The following is a 23,223-nucleotide window of genomic DNA, read 5'->3' on the forward strand; positions in this document are numbered from 1 at the left end:
CTCAGGTTCGTTACTTGGGACATAAATCGGCCCCCTTCCCGATAGGAAATCGCCGTTACCTTCAACTTTAGCACTTTTATTCCCCCCTCTCCACTACCTCATGCTCCCTTAGGTGAACAACCTCCTTAGAAAGTGCCTGCAAGAACGATCCACACAGACGTGGCCTTATCTTTATTTTTTACGCAATACTCTCGACCTCTGAGTCCTCCCCTAGCCCTTCATATGTCACCAAGTGGGAAAGGGATCTGGGCCCCTAGCTGAGTCCAGAGGAATGGGACCGCATATGGCAAGCAAGTAAATCCTCTTCACAGAAAGTAGTAGCAGTTGAGACGAACTATAAGGTCCTATCCCGGTGGTACTTGGTTCTGGCTCGGGTCGCTAAATATACTCCTGGATACTCCCTGGACTGCTTTCGAGGCTGTGCGATGAGGGGCACATACCTTCACACTTGGTGGTCCTGCCCAATAGCCCACACCTTCTGGGATGGTATCTTCCACATGCCATCTATCCTTCTCCAAAAACCACTGGCACCAACTCCGGACAGCACCTTACTCAATTTACGACCCCCCTTGATTTCTAAACTCCAGTTTAAGCTCCTCTTGCAGGTCAAAACCTCCGCCAAAGAAATTATAGCGAAATCCTGAAAAACCCCATCTCTTAGCATATTGGCAGTTCGGAACAAGGTGACACAGGTCATGTTACATGCCAAAGTGGAAGCTACCATCACAGACATAGTCCTCAAATTTTGTCGATCTGGTCTCCCTGGGTTGATCACTTCCTCCCTCAGGGTTTCGATGGATCGCTGCTTCTTCCTTAATGCCTTCCCTCCCCGGAAGATGCTCCAGAGCACTCGTCCGGTCCCACATTCTCCTCCCCGTCTTGTAAGTCACACACCTTTCCTACCTCCTTCTTCCCTCCCCCTCCTCCCTTTTTTTTCTCCTTCCCATTTCTTCTTTCTCCCTTCTCTTTATACTGGTTATTTTACTAAAGTTTGCAATAGTCTTACTGTTGCTAGAAGGCCCTGGGCCTCATGTTCTCCTCTGCTACATATACTATAAATAATTGTTGTTTCCTGCTGTATGTCTTATACCCTCATAACCCAATAAAATGTTTGAACAAGAAAACAGAATAGAATAGAAAGAATATAGCCTTTTTCCAAAAGTTGAATTTAGAAAATAATACAATAAAACAGAAAAGAATAGAGTAAAATAGAATAAAAAAAATAGAATTGAAAATAAAGGAATAGAATAAAAAAAGAATAGAATAGAAAATAAAAGAATAAAATAGAAAAGAATGGAATATAGTCGTCTTCCGAAATTTGAATTTCGAATAAAATAGAACCAGCTATTCTTCACAATGAATTTGGATTGATTCGATATTTCGGATTTGAATTCGATTCAAATACTTCTAATCCATTGGAAAAATTCAAATCCTGTCAAAAATGAATAAACAAAACTAAAGTAAATGAATTTTGTTACAAATGCAACAAAATTAGCTCTTGAACCTGTGGTTGAAGAAAAGAAAACTGATAGTATGTGCAGTCTATGATACCTTGATCACTCCTGAAAGTATAATCACACCCCCAAAAATATTTGCTGAACTCTATCCAATATAAAAAAAGTTTACAAAAAGTGGGCTATTCCTATTGCTGATCCCACCATCTCTGTCCCAAACAAACATCTTACTGTACCTATTGCGGGTGTTCCTTCTGTAGCACCCTCCTAGGCAGCTAGGGGGAGCTAAATCACAAATTGTTAGACAGGGGCTGAGTAGCATCCCAGCTGCAACAGTCAGAGCGGGGTCAAATTGTGGTCAGAGCTGAGAGGCTCTGCAGATCAGTTCTCTGAGACTTCCCCTGCACTAGAACTTTGGAGAAAGTTCTAAAAACAGTGGGAAGAGGTAAGAAGTGGCGGATCTGCACTTTTGAGGCATCCTGGCCCATCCCCAATAGAAGGCTTGGCATGGGGTCAGGGCAGCCCTTAAAAGTGACAGAGCCTGCTCAGCAGCAGGAGAGTTAGGGTGAAAGATGGAGAAGTGAGGCTGGAGAGCAGGAGCCTGGAAGGGAGCCCAGATGGGAAGGGGTTCACCTACAGGCAGGGAAGAAGGAAAGCTCAGGACATCGCCAGCCGCCAGAGTGAGGACCACCTATGCAACAGGGAAGAAGTGGCCCAGCTAGAAGGCCTGGTAGCAGCCATTATCCCACCAGCAGTATAGGAGAAGGACTGAGTGAGTAGACTTGCAACCCCCGGGCCAGTAAAGGGAAGAAGCACTTCAGTAGGAAACTGAATTAGCTTACTACCCAGGACTGTCTTATTTTAAAGTGACAGATACTGGAATCCCTGCCCAGTGATTCACCCAGAACAGCTGAATTAGGAGAATGTTGGGGTCTGGAGTGATACTACAGGAGATACTGGCTTTTTCTGAAGAAGATAATTTTTGCTGTAAAGTTTTGTATATAGTTTCATAAAAGCTTGTCCTCTGTTGCCATTATCCTTGGGCATCCCATACACCCCTTACCCCATCCAAGTTGAATCCCCCTATTAAAATCCAAAAAACAAGCTCAAGGACTGGTTACTGTCTCCTGGATGCAAGTCTGTGTGGAAAATGCGTGTTCCCTGGCTGTGCAGGAGTATAGGGGGACCCAAAACTCAGTAACTCCTACGAGGCTAGTGTTACACTTCTGTCAAATATTCTGTGGATTGAAAATTTGAGGCACTTTTAAATGTCCTCTTTACCTTAGCAGACCCAGGCCTGCAGCCAGCTCTTGCTGCTATGTCTGTATGTCCAACTGCAGGTAACTGGACTAGGACTATGAATAACCAACACAATTTGTATTTCAGGTTCCTGCTGTTACAGAGCAACTACAACAATTGCCTTCTGTGCTTCTTTATTGTGTAGATGCCCTGGAGCACATCATAAGACAAATGTCACAAACAGCTCTAATCCACATTCATATGCACAGAATCATATGGCTAAAGGCTTGAGCAGCCAAAGCTGCCTTTAAAAGGCGCCTCACACTTATTTCTTCCAAAGGAAGACATCTGTTTGACGAAGCACTTGACCAGCTCATCAAAGAGGTCACAGGTTTGGAGGTTTTACTTCCTCAAAGGAAGGCACCAAAACCACAATCCACAGGATCCCCTAGTTACTATAAATGCAGAGCACCTGCATGCTCTAACCAAGCTTCAACTTCAAAACATAAGTTCAGCGCAAGGTATGGCCCACAAAGGCCACCGGGCCTTCCCCAAAGCCCTCTTCACAGTGAAGAGGCGCCCTCACTCCTAAGAGTGGGGGGACATATGTTACAGTTTGCCTCTCTCTGGGTCATAGATGTCCCAGACCTGTGGTTCAATCAGTGGTTTCAAAAGGGTAGGAGGTAAGTAAAAATTCTACTGCCTCTCCACTTTCTCCTTTCAAGTCAACCAAATACTGTCCAGAAACAATCAGATTTGTCAGAGTGTGAGCTATATGCAGTTCCCTCAGTTTATAAAAGAAAAAGTAAAAGCAGACCAAGCAAAAAGGGAGTTGGCATCATATGGGCTCTTGATAGATGAGAGCTTAGCTAGTGTAACTAAGCACTGGATGCAAGAATCTTATCGGAGTTATTTATGAAAATTAAAGGTAACACAACATGTAAGTGTTATTGGGGTTGATTTACTAAAGGAAAATAGGCTGTTTAATTTGCAAGGGGATTTACCCCAGAGTTTGAAGTGTTACTAAACCCACAACAGTAAAATCAGTCTGTATATGCAGTAAAGCATGCTTGTTATACTCACTGTGGAACCTAAGGGGTTAATCCTCTGCTTTGTGTAAAAACACTGTTTGATCCTGAATTCTCTGATCCTCCCCTTCTTCGAGTGTCCCCTCGTATCTCCTGATAAGACATATCGTGTGGAGACACTTTAGCAATACACACCAAACTGAGCATGTGCAAAGAGTTTTTTTTTTTTCTTGAAAGAGTGCATGTGATCAGCACAGAGCCAATCAGCACTGTCCAGACAGAGGGTTAGTGGTTCTGCATCCTCCTAGAGCAGGGGTATCCAAACTTTCTAAACAAAGGGCCTTTTTACTGTCCTTCAGACTTTAGGAGGGACGGAGTGTTCAGTGGAAGTAAAAAATGTCCCAGCGTCAGTAGGAGTAAAATAAATGACATAGTGCTTGTAGTCAGTGAAAGGAGGAATAGTGTCCAGTCATTGGTATTAGTTGGAGGAACAGTGCCCCATCATTGGTATTAGTTGAAGGAACAGTGCCCATCATTGGTATTAATGAGTGGACTAGTGCCCCATCATTGGTGACAGTGGGAGGAATAGTGCCCCATCATTAGTGACATTAGTGACAGTGGGAGGAACAGTGCCCCATCATTGGTGTCGGGGAGGAATAATGCCCCATCATTGGTGTCGGGGAGGAATAGTGCTCCATCATTGGTGTCAGGGGAAGGAATAGTGCCCCATCATTGGTGTGTCAGTGGGAGGAATAGTGACCCATCATTGGTGTCTGTGGGATGAATCGTGCTCAATCATTGGTGTCAGTGGGATGAATAGTGCCTCATCATTGGTATCAGAGGAAGGAATAGTACCCCATCCTTGTTATTAGTTGGAGGAATAGTACCTAATTGTTTATATCAGTGGGAGGAATTGTGTCAGGGATCGCGGCATCCCGTCGGCCGGCACATGCGCACTGGCGACGGCTCACGCCGGGACACAGGCACCAGGTCCCGGCGAGCCGGGGATGACAGGACGCCGCGCATGCGCAGTGGAAGCTGCGGGCGCGCCTCGGGCGGCCAATGACAGCCCGGGGGCGCGTCCTGGGCAGCCAATGACAGTGCAGGGCGCACTATTTAAAGATGCCCTGCACTGTCAGTAATTGCCGCAAGGTCTATCTGTGATTCCGAGTTCCTGCACCCATCTAGTGACCCTGTTTGACCCTGACTACGCTGCCTGCCCCTGTGATTGACCCGGATTGCCCTGACTACGCTGCCTGCTCCTGTGATTGACCCGGATTGCCCTGACTACTCTGCCTGCTCCTGTGATTGACCCGGATTGCCCTGACCATTCTACGGACTGACTTACCCTGCTGACCCTGCGTGTGACCCGACTACTCTTTGCCCGCCAATTCTGTACCTCGCTTACCCCCGTGGGACCACGATCCATTACTACCCTGCTGGGGCCGCCATCCGCTTCACATCTGGCTCTCCGGTACCTGCATACGTCCCCGGAGGTCTCCTCAGCCACTGGTGGGCCTGCTCAGAGGTCGTGACCTGGTCCGGGACTGTTTCAAGTCCATCCCCACCATCAGGGGCCCTGGTGAAAGCACAGCCCGGGCTTAGACCCCACGCTCTGGGTAGGTCTGTCAGTTGGCAGCCTGAGGCACCACCTGGTGGATCATAACAGTACCTTGCGGCCATGACAGAGCCAGGAAGTGGACCGGCGTCCCTAGAGGATATTTGCCAGCACCTGGCAACTTTGACCCAGGCTTTCCAGAATTTCCACAGTCGCTGCGCCCGACTGGAGGACCGCATGGAGTCGTTAGCCCCCCTGACTCCCCCTGCTCAGAGTCCTCCATCTTTCAGGCCATGGCTGTTTTGTATGACGACCCTCAGCGGGCTGCTTCCGCAGAGGCTACCCTATACGCTCTACGGCAAGGCCGCCGGACAGCCGAAGAATACGCGTCCGATTAAAGGCGTTGCATGGGAGACACCAGATGGAACGATGCGGCCTTATGTCACCAGTTCCGCATCGGGCTATCTGAGTCTCTCAAACACAAACTGGCACGAGTAGGCCTACCTGACTCCCTGGAAAAACTGATTGAGTTAGCCATTCAAATTGACCGTAGACTAAGGGAACGTCGGCTGGAGAGGAGCAGCCAGGGTCAAAGGGTGGCATGGATTCCACCAAGGGACACAGCTCCAGCCCCAGGGAGCCATCTGCGAAGCACGGAATCAGGGGACAACCCGGAACCCATGCAACTGGGACTGGCCCGTTCCCACTTATCGGTCGAGGAATGTCAGAGGAGACAATCACAGAACCTATGTCTGTACTGCGGGGAAGCTGGTCACCAGGTGCGCTCCTGTCCTGCAAAAATGAGTAAGTCCACGTCCTTTTCTTTTACTTTACCTGCAGGAAGGGATGATCAGTCAAGTTACCTGGCCATACCTGTGTCTTTACAGCTCCCCGGAGGAACATTGTCGGTGACCGCAATTGTTGACTCAGGAGCCTGTAGTTATTTTATCGATCTGACTTTTGCCCACCGGCAAAAAATCCCTCTCCAGACCAAAGAAAGGGGGTTCAACATCTTCTTGGCAGATGGGTTCAGTATAAAATCAGGGGTGGTGGACCAGGAGACACCACCCATTTTCACCACAATGGCAGACCATCACCAGGAGTTCCTCCGTTTGGATGCCATCGCATCTCCCCTTTTTCCAGTCATTCTGGGGCTCCCTTGGCTGAGGGCCCATAACCCCCAGATTGACTGGGAAAAGGGAACTATTCAATTTCGGTCGCCTTACTGTTTGAGTCACTGCCACGTCACAGGATCTGTGGTTCCCCGGTTCCTCCTGTGCTTGGATGGCGACACCAATCTATCCCAGGTTATTCCTCTGGCCTACCATGACTTCTTAGACGTGTTCAGTAAGCGAGGAGCTGACATTCTTCCTCCGCACCGTTCCTACGATTGCCCCATAGACCTCCTACCCGGGTCTGAAATCTCGTTCGGCCGTATCTTTCCTTTGTCTGAAACGGAATCGGGAGTACTAAGGGAATATATTGATGAAAACCTTCGGAAGGGATTTATTCGTCCATCCACATCCCCAACCGGGGCCGGGCTGTTCTTCGTAGAGAAGAAGGACAAGTCATTACGGCCCTGCATAGACTACCGTGATCTGAACAAAATAACGGTAAAGAATCGTTATCCATTACCCCTAGTCCCCGAGCTCCTCCAGAGATTGAGTTCAGCAATGATATTTACTAAATTAGACCTGCGGGGGGCCTATAGCCTTGTTCGTATCAGGGAGGGGAATGAGTGGAAGACGGCTTTCCGCACGAGATTCGGCCACTATGAGTATTTGGTGATGCCATTTGGGCTCTGTAACGCACCGGCAACCTTCCAGCACTTTATCAACGATGTTTTTCGTGATTTCCTCGATGTTTTCGAGGTGGTTTATTTGGATGACATCCTAATTTTTTCCCCCTCACTGGAGGTTCATCGAGGTCACGTGTCACGGGTATTAGAACGGCTGCGTCAACACGGGCTATACCCTAAGGCAGAAAAGTGCTGTTTCGAACAGCACGAAATCACGTTCTTGGGACTGGTTCTCTCTTCCGCGGGGGTCGCGATGGATCCCCAGAAAGTCACGGTGATCTTAGATTGGCCAATTCCCGCCGACAAAAAGGGGGTACAGCGTTTCATCGGCTTTTCTAACTTTTATAGAAAGTTTGTTAGGAACTTCTCCGGTCTGGTCTCCCCCATCACGCAACTGACGAAACAAGGGGTCCGCTTTAAGTGGACCCCCGAAGCTCAAACGGCATTCGAAAAGCTCAAGAAATTGTTCACCTCAGCTCCCATTCTCTGCCATCCGGATTCTTCTCTCCCGTATGTTTTGGAAGTGGACGCCTCCGAAAACGCGGTAGGAGCGGTGCTGTCCCAAAGGAATGGTACCAAGGAACTACTGCACCCTGTGGCGTTCTTCTCCAGGAAGTTGACACCGGCGGAACGTAACTATGACATTGGAGATCGGGAGCTCCTGGCCATTAAATCTGCTCTAGAAGAATGGAGGTACTTACTGGAAGGAGCCACACACCCAATCCTAATATTCACAGATCACAAAAACCTTGAATATTTAAGAACGGCAAAACGACTGAGACCTCGCCAGGCAAGATGGGCTCTTTTCTTTTCGCGATTTACATTCCATATAACGTACCGACCCGGTACTAAGAATACAAAACCAGACGCTCTATCCCGCATGTTTGAGGACCCCGACGACGCAGTGGTACCTGACACCATCTTACCCTCCGGAAGCTTCCTCGCTCTACAAACGGAGCTTCGCTCCCGACTTCCCAACGCTTCTGTAGGACTACCAGTTCCTTCTGGGTCGCCCCTCCAGAACCACGGTGGGCTATTTTGGAAAGAAGACCGGATCATGGTCCCGGAAGAAGTGCGAACCTTGGTCCTAGGGCACTGCCACGACCATCCAATGGCGGGTCACTTCGGGGTTACGAAAACTCTGGAACTACTACGGCGCTCGTTCTGGTGGCCGGATATGATCCAGGATTGCGAGCGTTACGTCCAGACCTGTCCCACCTGTCAAAGGAACAAGCCCTCCAGGAGTAGGGCATGGGGATTGTTACGTCCTTTACCTATACCCAAACGGGCCTGGCAGATGATTGCCATGGATTTTGTGGTTGAACTCCCACCATCCCAAGGCTACACAGCAATAATGGTGATCGTCGACCGCTTCTCAAAGATGGCACATTTTGTACCCCTGGAGAAGACCCCATCAGCACCAGAAACGGCACGGATCTTCATTAAGGAAGTAGTGAGGCTTCATGGGGTTCCCGAAGATATAGTGTCGGATCGGGGAGTCCAATTCACCTCCAGGTTCTGGAACGCCTTGTGTAAAGCGCTGGGAATCAAGCTGTCGCTTTCATCCGCCTACCATCCACAGACCAACGGCCAAACTGAGAGGACCAACCAAACGCTGGAACAGTACTTACGATGCTACACATCCTACCTTCAGGATGACTGGCTGACGTTGTTGCCTTCCGCAGAATTCTCGTACAACAACTCGAATCACTCAGCTACGGGTCAATCCCCGTTCTTTTTCAATTACGGCCTATTTCCGGTAAAACGAGTAGTCAACGAGGTGGCCTACGAACTCGAGCTTCCGCGAACCTTCAAGATACATCCTGTGTTCCATGTGTCTCTCCTGAAGCCATCCAGACCGGACCCCTTCCCGGACCGTGAATCCAGACCTCCCGAGGCAGTCGCCATAGGTGACCAGGAGGAATACGAAGTGGAGACTATCCTCAGTTGTCGAAAGAGGGGGGGCCAGACGCAGTTCCTGATAAAATGGAAGGGTTATGGCCCTGAGGAGAACTCTTGGGAACCCATCCAGAATGTTCACGCCCCCAGGCTCATCCGGGAATTTTTTCGTGGCCACCCGCGGTGGAGAGATCAGTGGGGCTCCCGGAGGGTGCCCATAGGGGGGGGCAATGTCAGGGATCGCGGCGTTCCGTCGGCCGGCGCATGCGCACTGGCGACGGCTCACGCCGGGACACAGGCACCAGGTCCCGGCGAGCCGGGGATGACAGGACGCCGCGCATGCGCAGTGGAAGCCGCGGGCGTGCCTCGGGCGGCCAATGACAGCCCGGGGGCGCGTCCTGGGCAGCCAATGACAGTGCAGGGCGCACTATTTAAAGATGCCCTGCACTGTCAGTAATTGCCGCAAGGTCTATCTGTGATTCCGAATTCCTGCACCCGTCTAGTGACCCTGTTTGACCCTGACTACGCTGCCTGCCCCTGTGATTGACCCGGATTGCCCTGACTACGCTGCCTGCTCCTGTGATTGACCCGGATTGCCCTGACTACTCTGCCTGCTCCTGTGATTGACCCGGATTGCCCTGACCATTCTACGGACTGACTTACCCTGCTGACCCTGCGTGTGACCCAACTACTCTTTGCCCGCCGATTCTGTACCTCGCTTACCCCCACGGGACCACGATCCGTTACTACCCTGCTGGGGCCGCCATCCGCTTCACATCTGGCTCTCCGGTACTTGCATACGTCCCCGGAGGTCTCCTCAGCCACTGGTGGGCCTGCTCAGAGGTCGTGACCTGGTCCGGGACTGTTTCAAGTCCATCCCCACCATTAGGGGCCCTGGTGAAAGCACAGCCCGGGCTTAGACCCCACGCTCTGGGTAGGTCTGTCAGTTGGCAGCCTGAGGCACCACCTGGCGGATCATAACAAATTGTGTCCCATCATTGGTGTCAGTGGAAGGACATAGTTGGTGCCTAGTAGTGCCTATAGTGGAAGAAATCGTGCCTCTTTGTTGGGAGGAATAGTACCCCGAGGGCTGGATAGAGGCAAGCAAAGGGCCGCAGTTTGGAGACCACTGTCCTAGAGCAAAATGAAAACTCCTCCTACAAGCTTTAACCAGTGCTCTGCTGGACACTGATAGAAGTCAATAGACTGCTATATACTGCTGAAAAATAAAATTATTTATCACTTTATATTTACTAAAATAATTGCATTTCCATGTTCTATGTACTGTGGGAGACCAGATCTAACGAATGCAAGGACCTGGGTTTGGTAACACTTTAAAGTGTCACTAAAGAAACACTTTTTTTCATTTTTAATTTGTATAAGGGAGGGTTTATAACTCTTGTCAATTTTTTGGGCCATCTGAGTCCCATTGGTAAGATTTCCCTTCACTTACTGTCCCACAGCTAAAACAGAAAGTAAGAAAATCCCTCCAAAGTGAGGGAATCCCAGGGTGTCACCAGAACTAGTGCCCCCATTGGAAGATGTCCCCTCTATTACTATTGCGATGTCAACTGAAAATTTTGGATTTTCTTTTACTTTTATTTTCAATGATCACAGTAAACAGGACAAATAGGGAGAGTGGCTCTCCCTAACAGGGGCACAGACAGCAATCATACATCAGGCCTATTGTATCCTTATATTACAAAGGCACATGAAGCCTTTTGTTTGGATGGATTTATTTTCAGGTGCATTTTCCAGAGGCTGGAAACCTTCATTTCATTTGCCTGCTCATCTACTGTAAACAGATTCTAAACACACTTGTGTTTGGATAGCTGATGTGTTTGCATAGCTTGCCGCTGCAACTAAGAAAAGCACATCAAATATATATATGTGTATATATATATATATATATATACAGGGGCGGACTGACCATTTGGAAACTCATGGGGCCCCTGTGTCCTTGCCCAAATTCAAAAAAGCCTATGAAAAAGGTACCAGGGGCATCCCATGGGGCCCCCTATTGACCCCTGGTACCTTTTTCATAGGCTTTTTTAAATTTGGGCAAGGACACAGGGGCCCCATGAGTTGTCAGTCCGCCCCTGTATATATATATATATATATATATATATATATATATATATATATACAACTACACAATTACATATGTTATATATGTACAGATGTTAAATACATAAACAAATCCATCAGCAAAGTACAGAGGGCAGTTTATTATGGATTAATGCCTTAAACAAAAAATGAAAACAACAGAGAATAAAGATGTGTACAAGCTGCACATGTGTACCAGTTTATAATAATCTGCTTACAGAACAACCAGAATAGGCGATAGTTGAAATGTTCTCCACAACTCTATTGATTGCCCGCAGCAGAGAGATATTTACACATCTACCATTTCAGGGTATTCTCTATTTAGGCATCTGAGATTCAATATCAGCTCTATTTTAGAAATCTGACATCCAAGGGATGCTTAATTTAGTCACCTGCCACCCAAGAGCTACTATATTTAGACATCTTTCATTAGATATTCTCTCAGTTCAGACATCTGTCATTGAAGATTTGCTCCATATAAACATCTGAAGCCTATTTGAAAAATCCGTAATAACGCATTAGTACTTGCTTATCTTAATTGCATAGTGGCAATAAATAATGCACTTTTCATCCTGCATTCACTAGTAAATACCAAACACATACCTTTGGCTTTTTGTATCTCATACATACCTTTGCATGACTTCAGTTTATAAAATATAATCACAATTAACATACATGTTTATTTTCTTCCTCTACTAAACTCAATTCAAATATATTGTGTTGCTATCTGTGTTTTGTCAACAGTATTAGGGCCTGTGTCAATAGGTTTCGTGGTTGTGTCGGGTCTGAGAACATTCAGAATTCTCAGACAAGTGCATTTGATGCTTCAAGTGGGTTTACATTCCGATAGACTTGTATGGGGATTGAAATGTCCATTTGAAGTGAACAAAACCCCATCTACACAGGTCCATACAATTCACAGTAAGACAGGAGATTAAAAAAAACATTCAGTGTCTACTTCATTTTGGAAACATGCTGTATCATTCAAAATATTTGAAGCCTAAATCCAAGGAGCAGTTAGAAAGTTTGTTGGATTTTTATTGCAGTCTGTCACCCACTGAAGAGATTTCCTCTCTCGTCCTGTTTTTGTGACACCAGTACAAGAAATGAGGGAGGTGGGGTTGCTGGGGTAGGAAGACCAAGACAGCAATAAAAATCTAAAAAAAATACTTTGAAAGAATAATCTTTTATACAGGTTTCTAGATGTATTAAATAAATCCTTTCTATTTTTTAGTCAAGTTGTGTAACAGATATTCTTTGGGTCTGTGGGACAAATGAAGCTTCTATTTTTCCCCATATTCTTTTCATATTGTAAATAGTGGAGGTTGTCCCCAAGACTAATTTAAAGTATAACTAAAGGCAAAGCTCTTTTTTTTTTGTTTTGGACAGAGTGGGGGTGGATTAGAACACCTATTAAGTTTTTATCGCAGTCTGTGCCCCAGTTAGGGAGATTCACCCTCTCTAGTTGTGCTGTTTACCATTATTGAACGTGAAAGTAAAGAAAACCCCAAATTTGGGTTGTCCCCAGAAAAGTTTTAGGGGGAAATTTTCCAATGGGGATGCTAGTTCTGGTGACCTGGGGGGTCCTCAAGGAATTCCCTTAATTTGCCGAGATTTCCTCTCACTTCCTGTTTGACTATGAGACAGGAAGTGAAGGAAAATCTCTGCAATCAGACATAGATGGCAAAAAATAAATTGACAGGGGTTATAACCCTCCCTTACTTTATCCAAAATGCTTATTGTTCCACTTTAATATCCCATAAAATACATAGGGGCTGATTTACTAAAGGCAAAAAGACTGTGCACTTCGCAAGTGCATTTGCACTAATTTTCCCCAGAGCTTAAAGCAGAGTTCCACCCAAAAGGGGAAGTTCTGCTTTAATGCTTTGTCCCCCGCTCCCCATTAAGGATTGGCACCTTTGGGGAGCAGGGGGCGACAGGTACTCTCTCCCACTTCCGCTGCAAATGCTTAGGCGATCAGAAGCAGAAGTTCTCCTCCCCCTCCCTCCCCATAGTCTTCTGGGACACGTGACAGGTCCCAGAAGACTATGGGGCCATTCACAAAATGCAGCGCTTCTCACGCTTGATCAGTGGGCACCTGCCTGTGAAGCCGCAAGCTGTCACAGCTGGGTGCCCACACTAAAGATGCCAGCGCCAGGAAGAGAAGAATGCCAGTGAAACCAGCGGTGGTGAGGACACTGCTGGACCGAGGGACAGGTAAGTGGCTGTATTTTAGAAGTCAGCAAATACAGTTTTCACAGCTGCTGACTTTTTTTTTCAGCTGGAACTCCACTTTAATGAATGTGGTGAATCTTCACTTTTTAAAGAATACCCAATCAGGTGCAAGGAAAATAAAAACACAACAGTTTTGCTTGCACATGATTGAATTATGGAAATCAGCAGAGCTTCACCACGTTCACTGAGCTCTTGGGAAAGTGAGTGCAACTGCAACTTGACTGCAAAGTGCACAGTCTATTTGCCTTTAGTAAATCAACCCCAAAGTGTTCATTGCTGTTACATTTTATTTAACATACTCCCCTATGAGTGAACAACCAAAAAAATATTGTTTCTAACAATAAAAATCTGACAGAGGTGTAAACATGTCCACACTCTTCTAAAAAATAGTTTTTGCTGCTTCCAGCATCCCTTTTGAGATCTCTCATTTCTTCCTAGCCCTGTGACATAAGGGCAGGAAGTAAGTAAAATCTTTTTAAAGGGGGATACAAAAAGTCTATCCATAAATAAATGATAACATTTTGACTGGAGATGAGCTCTAAAATAATATGTCAGTTTTAATTTGAACAATCCCAGCAGATTGTAGGCCACAAAATGATTTACCTAGAAATCTAAGGGGTCAGCATCCTTTGCTCACCCAACATTTAATGGCGTATTTTATAAATGTTCAGTATAAAGGTGTTATAGCAGAAAAGAATTAAAGTGGTAGTAAACAGCGATTGGACACTTGTGCCTACAGGTAAGCCTACAATAAAGCTTACCTGTGGGTACAAGGAATATTCATGCGCATGCGCCCTGAAGGGGCAGCATACTCATGCAGTCCCTTCAGAGCTCTGTTGAGCAGCCATGACTCCCATATGCATGCGTGTGAGTGACATCATCACACCTCGGCCTTTCAAACGGTTGGAGCCCGCAAACCCAGAAGGAAGACCGGGAGAAGATGGAAGCTCTGTCAGTGGTGATGGTACACTGCTAGAGGGCTTCGTTTTAAAGTAAGTCTTTATTAATGTGCTAATATACGATATATACTAGCAAATAATGCCCTTAACTCGCATGGAGCAGTTTTTTTGGGGTTTTGCCAAGAGTTTACTACTGCTTTAGGAATCAGCCTCAAGCTTTATTTTAGCCTTAAGCTTTATTGTCGGCTATAGACAGTTATTCAAATACACTTGTACAAGTAGAACTAAATACTGTCTTTGTAGGTCCACACAAACACACACCACACTATCATACTTTATTTGTATAAAACATGACTCTATACTGGAATTCAGCAAATACTATGAAAAAATAAAACTTCTAGGTACAGATGTAGCTGTAAGTGCCTAACTACTACAACTCTCAAAACAGGAATTTTTGCAGCCTGTGCTCCCAACTTCACCTGATGCGTGGTAGCAGCTGTGATAAAGAACAGCATGTAGATTCTGATATCTCTGGCATACTTTAGGATGGTTGTGTGAAGATATTTTTAGTTGGTGTAGGATCCTGAGAGCAACCAGTTTTTAATACTGAACTCCAGGTACATAGTCAAAAGTTCTAATTCAGGCATTCATTAAAATATTTTTGTAGATCCAGAATAAATACCTTATTTGGTACATATGAGCCTCATTTGATCCCCTGTGTAGCATCACTCAGACAGATGAGAGAACAGCAGCAAATAGAACCAACCAAGCTCTGCCACTGGTAAAGTTATTGTAAACCCCTATTTTTTTAAATAACAAAACCTACTTACCTGCTCTGTGCAATGGTTTTGCACAGAGCAGCCTTGATCCTCCTTTTTTGGGGTCCCTCGTCAACGCTTCTGGCTCTTCTTCCCACCAAGTGCCCACCAAAGCCACTAGCTTTGGGGGCACTCATACCTGCTCACTCCCAAGCCCACTCTGTGTGTCTACCTCCATGCAGTTTGCATGTTTTCCCTGTGATTGTGGTTTCCTTCAAGTATTCGGATTTCCTCCCACACTCCAAAAACATGCTGGTTAATTGGCTCCTGTCTAATTAGCCACAGTATGTGTATGCATGTGAGATAGGAACGTTAGATGGTAAGCTCTCTGAGGGCAGGGACTGATGTAAGGTGTTGTAAAAATTGTTGGCACTATAGATACATGAAATAAATAATGCATGCCTTTCATTTTCAGTGTGGGGCAAGTTAAACTTTTCAAAAAAAATCTGACTACATGGATTTTTTTATTGCAGCTTGCCAATTCTTAGATGTAGTTGCTGAATTTGTTTTCTTTTTAAGGCTTTTTTCCTTTATTTTTACCTGTTGAACCTGCCAGTAAGTCTGTTATTTTTCAACTTCCTTTAAAAAAAAAGATTTCCAGCAATAGTAGCAGTCACAGAGCTGAGCCTAGCTATTTAACATTGACAGGGGTGCTTACAATAATTAGCTTTAATTAATTTATGTAAAACCTTTATCCCAAAAGGATAAAAAAAAGTTGCTGTAACTTCTTTAGTAGTTTGGCTATGAATTGTTACTCCATCTAAATCTGCTAGGGTATCTAATTCTCCCTTCTCCATATGTTGACAGTGCTGATTTCCAAGGGTGGCTCTGTTGCTCCTCCATAGAGTGGAGCCACCCTAAGACAGAAAGAGTGTCACAGGCTGGATCACCAGGTGAAAAGAAAAAAAACCTAAGAAAGACACAGCCATCACCTAGGGGTTGATAAAATTTTCTCTTTCAGAGTTTGGATACGCCTTAAGGCACTAAGAATTTTTGGTTTGGTTGTTTCATCACTTTTTCATAATTTTAGCGAATTAGAATTTTTCCACTTAGGAATTCATTTATTTATAATATACAGTATGTTAGAAACTGTAAAGCACCCACAATCTGTGGCCACTAGTTACAACATCTCTACCTCTACCAAAGTAAATATCTGTTGTGTGCACATTAAAACATTTGTGTTGGATCTAATATTCCTTTCAACTAAGTTATATGGCTTAAAGCACAGTGTTGTTAATTAAAGCTTTCAATGTCACCTCTTGTATTAAATATGTAAAGGATCATCAAATTCCCATGCAAACACCAAACATTTGCTTACTTACACACACTTGAATTTGAATGTTTTATTTGAACCACATTTACTCCTTCATTTTTTTTAACCTGCACACATAAAGGTGCTTTTTTAAAATAATTCTTCCAGATTATAGCATTCTATTTTGGTAGACAACCATCAGAGGCAATTTTAATATGAAAAATACAATATTTGTGAAAAGCCACATGAAAAAAAAAAAATCCAGAAAAATATAAAATAAGTTAAAATTCTCGCCAAGAAATCATTTCTTTAAAAATTACTTTTCACAAAATTCTGCAGATTCAGGATATTTTTTCCCAAATATTAAAAAAGACATATTTTCTTTAATGTGTCAGTAGCATAGTCAGTAATCAAGGTCTTGTTGAGCATCCCAGAAAACATCCATGAGAGGTTGAGTTCAGTAGAAGTGCATCGTGTTCCCTCATATGTGTCATCTAGTGTTCATGCGTACCTGATGGATAACAATGCTCTCTGGAAAAGAAGAAAAAGTCTGATTTAAACTTTTTATGAAACAACAGTTAAATGTGAGCAAGCAGGTCCTAGTAAGCTGAAAAAGAATAATTTTGTTTTTTGGATGTTGTAAAGTAGTTTGCATACACAATAATTTCTGCTGTGCTGTGCAATAAGGAGCCAATAAGGGGTGCCTCATGTGGCACTAGGTAAGCATATCTACAAGGTTGTTGTGACTTCACTCATTGCACAAGGATGTTGCTCATATAGCTTGCCACACCAATACCCCAGACTAGTGTTTCTCAACCTTTTTTCAGTCAAGGAACCCTTTAAAATTATGGACAGTCCCAAGGCACCATTTAAAATTATATAGAGTCTTGAGGCACCCCATTCTGAAATCTGAAAAACTATTCTAATAGTTTTATATAATGCAGCAACATCCACACATGTAGGACACCCAACATTAGAGGTGATTTATTCTTTCAAAGCAAATACACTTCTGCACACTGGTACTGACTAGTATTCCAATGTTTCTCTTCTCCCTCAGTTTTTCTCAGTTTTTCTCCATCACTGAGCTAATGTAACCCCAGCACTGATGGGGAGGGGAGGGTCACACTAGGATGCTGTGCAGGCGGCTGACAACCTCCTTATCAACTGATGACGTTTTTGGCTGTCAGGACGCCTGCGGCTAGAAGGTCGTAATGGTGCACAATGAAAACCTGTGGCTTTGTGTAACTAAAAGGCAGGCTTGTTTCACCTACTGGCTTGTATACAAGTTTTGGGCAATTTTTGGACATTTTGCCAAGGCACCCCTGAAGAAACCTGAAGGCACCCCAGGGTGCCTGGGCACCCTGGTTGAGAAAGGCTGCCCCAGACAACTGCTTTGAAGGCCAACTCCAACCAAAACTTTATTTTCACTTTGAACACAGCGGCACAGTGCTAAAAGAAATTAACCTATTAAAGCCAGCCTTATGCACACATGTGGCAGCACGGCAGTGGGCTTTAAAACTGAGCTGCCACACATATCCCTTCAGCTGGCAGCCCTTGTTAGTGCTGGGAGCACACTCACTCAGCACCCCAGCACAATGACTGCGCAGTCACTGCCAGCTCCCATTCATTGTTTAATTGGGAACTGCTGGGGTGGGCTCCCTATCATGTGATCACTGACTGCCAACAGTGAATACATCACTGGGGGGCCCATGTAACACCACCAGTGCTGTAAACCTTTAAAGGGTCTGGGTTAACCACTAACATTACACAGTGACCAACTGGCATAGCAATCATATCTAAACAATACTTGGCCATAGCACTTTGGAGCCAACTGTGGAAAATAAATTAAAAAAAACTTCTAAGGTCTAGAGGAATGTTACACTGGTCATGAAATGGTTATCAAACTATGCTATTTATTTTATAAGGTAGTGCATGCCTAGGACATAATTCACCTATTGCTTGCCTCCCCAGTGGAAATAATGGGCATAATTAGATTGGTGAAGTCATTTCATACCAAATGGACTTTATAGGCTCTACAATCTTCATTAAAAAAGTACAAATTTATTTAAGGTTCACAAACAAAGGTAACACAATAATTATAAACAGAGTGACAACGTATTAAAATACTTTCCAGACTACCCAAATACTTTCAAGACCCCTATGGTGTAAAGCAGCCATCAATTAGCAATGTGCTTGACAGGGCTTCTTGATGTGTTTAGGTCAATGATCTACAATATTGCTTCTTCAGGAGCTGTGCTGAATATTTCTGAATGAACAAAAAACACAATCATTATATAAATAACATATATATACAGTATGCATAGCATTCACTGTCATTTGGCAATTTTAGCCCCTACTTAAATTAGTGTATATATCATTTGTGTTCTTAGAGCCTTTGATCCTTCTTATATTTGGGTCTCTTCTTCTGTTTTTGGCACTCAGCCACTACCCGACTACATCACCTTTACCTTGATGTGTACTAGTAGTTTACATGTGTAGTGTATGTGCAGTGTACATACTGTTCCTTAGCAACAATTCTTACCTTCGTCATATAACAATGCTATGCACACTGGTTTTTGTTTATTCAGAAATAATCAGCACAGCTCCTGAAGAATCAATATTTATTTATTCCTTCCTTGAATGTGGGGAAAACAATACCCAATCACATTCAAGGAAAATAAAAATAATGGTATTTTTGTTTCCACATGATTGGATAATGGAAGTCTAAAGAGCTTCATCTCATTCACTAAGTTAAGTACAAATTCCCTTTAAAAGTGCAAAGCGCAAATTCCCTATGAAAGTGAACAGCTTATTTGTCTTTAGTAAATGAACCCCCTTATCTCCCTACAGGAACACTTTGAGAATAAGTTTTTTTAAATTTTTTTGTCCTTGGTTCTTTAGGTACTTCTAGAGAAAATCGACTAGGATCAAGGGGCAAATGACAAACCAAGCTGAGAGATTCTGTGCACTCTTCTAAAAGTTATTACTCTCCCTTTCCATGTCACCCCTTGTCTCCACCCATCCGAGCACTGGTCCTTGGTTCCACCCCCTGCCCACCTCTTAATACTGCCCTTTCAGAGAGTACAGACTCAAGTATCAGTATGTGGTGCTAAGTAATTTTTCCTGAATTTGCTAATGATAGCAAGAAAAGCAGTAATAAATCCCTTGCAGCCAGCAACAACAGACCCCCCCAGCAAGAATAGATTCCCCAGCAACAATGGACCACCTGCAAAAAATACCTCCAGCAACAATAGACAACCAGCAGCTACAACAGATCTCCCCACAGCCAGCATCAATATACTCTCCAACAGTCAGCAACAAAAGACCCCTCCCTCAGCAGTAGATCCCTCCCAGCAACACTTGATCCCCCAGCAAAGTAAGACTCACCCCTAGCAACAATAGATTCCCCACTGGCAACAATAGACCTCCCCAGCAACAATAGACTCCCTGCACAAATTAGATCTCCTCCAGCAACAATAGATCCCCAGGCAGCCAGCATCCATAGACCCTCCAGCACACTCCAACACCCCTTGCCATTACATAAATTCAGTGACGGAGGCCCTGGAACTGCGTTCCCCCATGTTCCCTCTGAAAAAGCCCTATCTATACCTTTATAGTGGTGTACTGCAGTACAGGATGGTACAGTTATGGTAGGCCTCTGAGGTTAGTCTTAAGGAGTGCTGATGCATGTTCTGGACCCAACAGGGGATAGAGTATTGTTCCTGGTCCTTAAGTGAAAATGGATCTACTTATTGGCAAGTGATATCTGTTGGAGGCTACCAGGCAGCAAGTAGATGGACTTGCTAGATGTACTTTATGTTATTGCAATTACAATGCCCCTATTTTTCTGTATGATGTTCCTTATAATCTGACATGTGTGCTGTATACTGCTTTATGATTTATTCTATTTGTAAAACTTGATTCTCTAATACAAATTGTATATGCATGAAAAAAATAGCTAATACATAGAATAAGGGACATTGAGAAATAAGATCAACACAATTCAAATGGTGTAGGCTTTTAGACATGAACATATTATTGGATTCCTGTAGGGAACAAAGAGTAAATTTTACAATACATAAAAACATTTCTGTAATCATGAATTAATTTACTTTCCAAAACCTGTACTGCAAGTGAAAAGATAATTCAATATAAATAACATTGTATTTTTCTTCCATTTATAGATAAAGGTGTAAAGGTATTTTAACCAAACAGAAACCGCGTTTGCAAATTGCTTAACGTATCAGATCACAGTTGATCAGAAGAGGGCAGCATTTCATAGGTTTGTGGAAAGTAAACGGAATGTTGCTATGCTAATCATGCAGATCACATGTAACTAGAGAGCAATGCAACACACAGGCATATGCATGCCACATGGGAAAATCATATCCCTTCATAGTACCTGGCATGCAGGTCAACACATGCTGCACTAAATATCAATTTTCTATAGAATTTTCTATACTGTAAAACAACAAAAATACTTAAAAGCATTGGAATCAATGACCTCTAGCTTCAGTTCTTTTGTTCAAGTACCCAATAAAAGGAAAGTGGAAGCGGCATGCTGTGGTATTTCTGTATTTTCTAGGAAAAGCTCTAATTATAATAAGGCATGCTCTGTGCCAGTTTAAATACTCGTAAGCACATTGCATTGTATTTGCCTACATAATATCAGTTCCTTATACATGCAACAAGTGGACTTACAGCTGTCATGTAACAAGTTTCATTATAAAAGGTGTCTGTTTGGAAACAGGTTTAATATGCCCTTTGTAGTTGGCAGGTACGCTTGAATGATGTACTGGCATATTTTAAGTATGAAATAAAAAATTTTAAAATGCCAGTTCACCATTTTGGCTGTGCCACCAGTAATAGGATACAGCACTTTAAAGCTCAAACTTTTTTCATAGTTTTGGAGAGAATAGGCAAAGGTCAAAATACTTGTCAGGTTATTTTTTGCATTCTTTGTCCTGGATTTCCCTTCACTTCCTATCTTGGAGGCAAAAGAGGATATGAAAACAAATCTTTACAATGTTAGGAAAATTCCCATCTTAGAATGTTGTCACCAGAACATTTACACACATGGAAAAAACCTCCCCTCCCTTCTTGTTCTCATGATAATTCTAAACTGTAGGGTCTCTTGGTGACAGTGGGTGCAAGTAGAGCGGCGAATCTGCCCAGCAAAGGCACAGGCTACAATTAAAATTTGACAGAGGGTCTAATCTTTCCCAATTCTATCCAAAACTATAAAAAAAGTTTTGCAATTACATGCACTTTAGGTATATCAATTGACTGAATGAAGCCAAAAAATTATTTTGGAACTGCCCCTACTCTGGAGAATGGTGATTGTCTGAAACAATGTTTTACAGTATAGAAAAATTTCTAGTAATCTAACTTTGAGACACATGGTTATGTTTTTAATTTTGTTATTTTTAACAACTAGATGACAAAAGGTCAATGGCTCACCAGCCTGCAGGTCCTTTGAGCAGCAGAGAGGTGAACAAAGAAGTCATTGATTAGTACAGATCTAAGAATTTTGATAAACAGGGAACTGCCTTTCATGGTAGCAGATCCACCTGCACATACCCCTGAGGCTTAGCCTCAGCCCTTCCCCCCTCCCAGAGGGGTAGAGCTGTTGGCTGGCGACTTCTTCAATTCTATTTTCATAGACTGACTCTCGCCACGTGGCTCAAATGCTTTTGAATGATTTCCTGCTCCTGGCACTGCCATTATTGGCTTTACTGCTTTCATACCTTTTGCCATGGGAATGCGGGTAGGGGTGTGGCGTTGAGATGACCCATCTTGTGTTGTCTTAAAAGAAAAAGAAAAACACATTTAAAAAAATTGCATTAAGATCTATAAAATTCAAACTGAAAATTTCTAACACACCTTGTAAAGAATGAACACAATCACGTGTAATTAAGCAGTCAGTAAAATCTTGTTGCTATAAATTTGAAGAAAATCATTCATACATCTGAATATGGATTAACAGCAATTTCAGAAACACATGAATAACATACAGTATATCTAAAGCCAAAGCTTAATATAAAATTTTGGATAGAGTAGAGAATGGTTGAAACCCCTGTCAGGATTTTTTGTCATTTTTGTGTCATTGGACAGAGGCAACAGAAATTAAGAGGAAATCTTGCCAAAGTGTAGTAAACACTCTTAGACACTTGTCACTAGAACAGTTGACTTCATTTGAAATATACCTTCTATTCCTGTTCTGATGACATCTCAAAAGTTTGAATTTCCCCTCACTTTTAGACCCTTTTTACACTAGCGGACCAATCAGATTGTCTGTCCATTTTGCAGGTGTACCTGATCAGACCTTCTTTTCTTCTCTATAGAGTGCAGATGCCTACATCCAATCCGATCCTATCCACTAAAAACAGACAGATGGTCCGTTTACATCCGACCGCCCATAGAGAGCCAGACTAGCCATCCTCTTGCTCAGCAGGGATCAGTAGACAGATCCCCTGCTGAGCAAGTGGACTCCAATGGAACCTTCTCCATGTAGAAGTGGCCTTAGTCCTAATGACAAGGGTCGCCAGGACAATCAGAGAGGGTGAATCTCCCTAACAGGCACAGACAGCAATAAAAACCTGACAGGTGCTCCAACTCTATAATTAACCAAAACTGGAAAAAAAAACCCAGAGTAATTACAGCGTTTTTAAAGCCAAAAACAGTTTTTGTACAGATACAGATATAGTGGAGAGGGATTGGTAACACATAAGCATTTTACTGCTTATATGCTGTTTAGGGCACCATTAGAGTGATTTACCCTCACTTCCTGTCTTGTTGACAATGTTTTTCCATACAGGAAGTGAAGGTAACATTCAAACAACAACACAGACATTTGTGTTCCTTGCAAATTTTCCCTCAATTTCTGTCTGATGTAACACTTTTCTGTGCCAGCAGAAAAGTAAGTGAACGTAAATCC

The 23,223-nt window shown here is 43.7% G+C and overlaps 1 protein-coding gene across 3 annotated transcripts in view; it reads right to left on the reverse strand.

The window, feature by feature from the left end:
* Positions 1 to 11,184: 11,184 nt before the first annotated feature.
* The window catches only part of FILIP1 (filamin A interacting protein 1), a 210,042-nt gene continuing 198,003 nt past the window's right edge, over positions 11,185 to 23,223 (reverse strand). For 2 of the 3 annotated variants that reach the window (XM_089681393.1, XM_089681395.1), the window contains exons 6-7: positions 21,867 to 22,091; positions 11,185 to 16,817 (exon numbers count right to left, since the gene is read on the reverse strand). In XM_089681393.1, the coding sequence (XP_089537519.1) occupies positions 21,882 to 22,091 (210 nt within the window). In that variant the 3' untranslated portion in view covers positions 11,185 to 16,817; positions 21,867 to 21,881. The remainder of the gene's footprint in view (positions 16,818 to 21,866; positions 22,092 to 23,223) is intronic. The other variant, XM_089681396.1, reaches the window with a different exon arrangement.

Source organism: Staurois parvus, unplaced genomic scaffold, assembly GCF_062004578.1.
Source record: "Staurois parvus isolate SC_StPar_1 unplaced genomic scaffold, SC_StPar_1.0 ptg000264l, whole genome shotgun sequence".
In the NCBI taxonomy this organism is placed as follows: Eukaryota; Metazoa; Chordata; class Amphibia; order Anura; family Ranidae; genus Staurois; species Staurois parvus.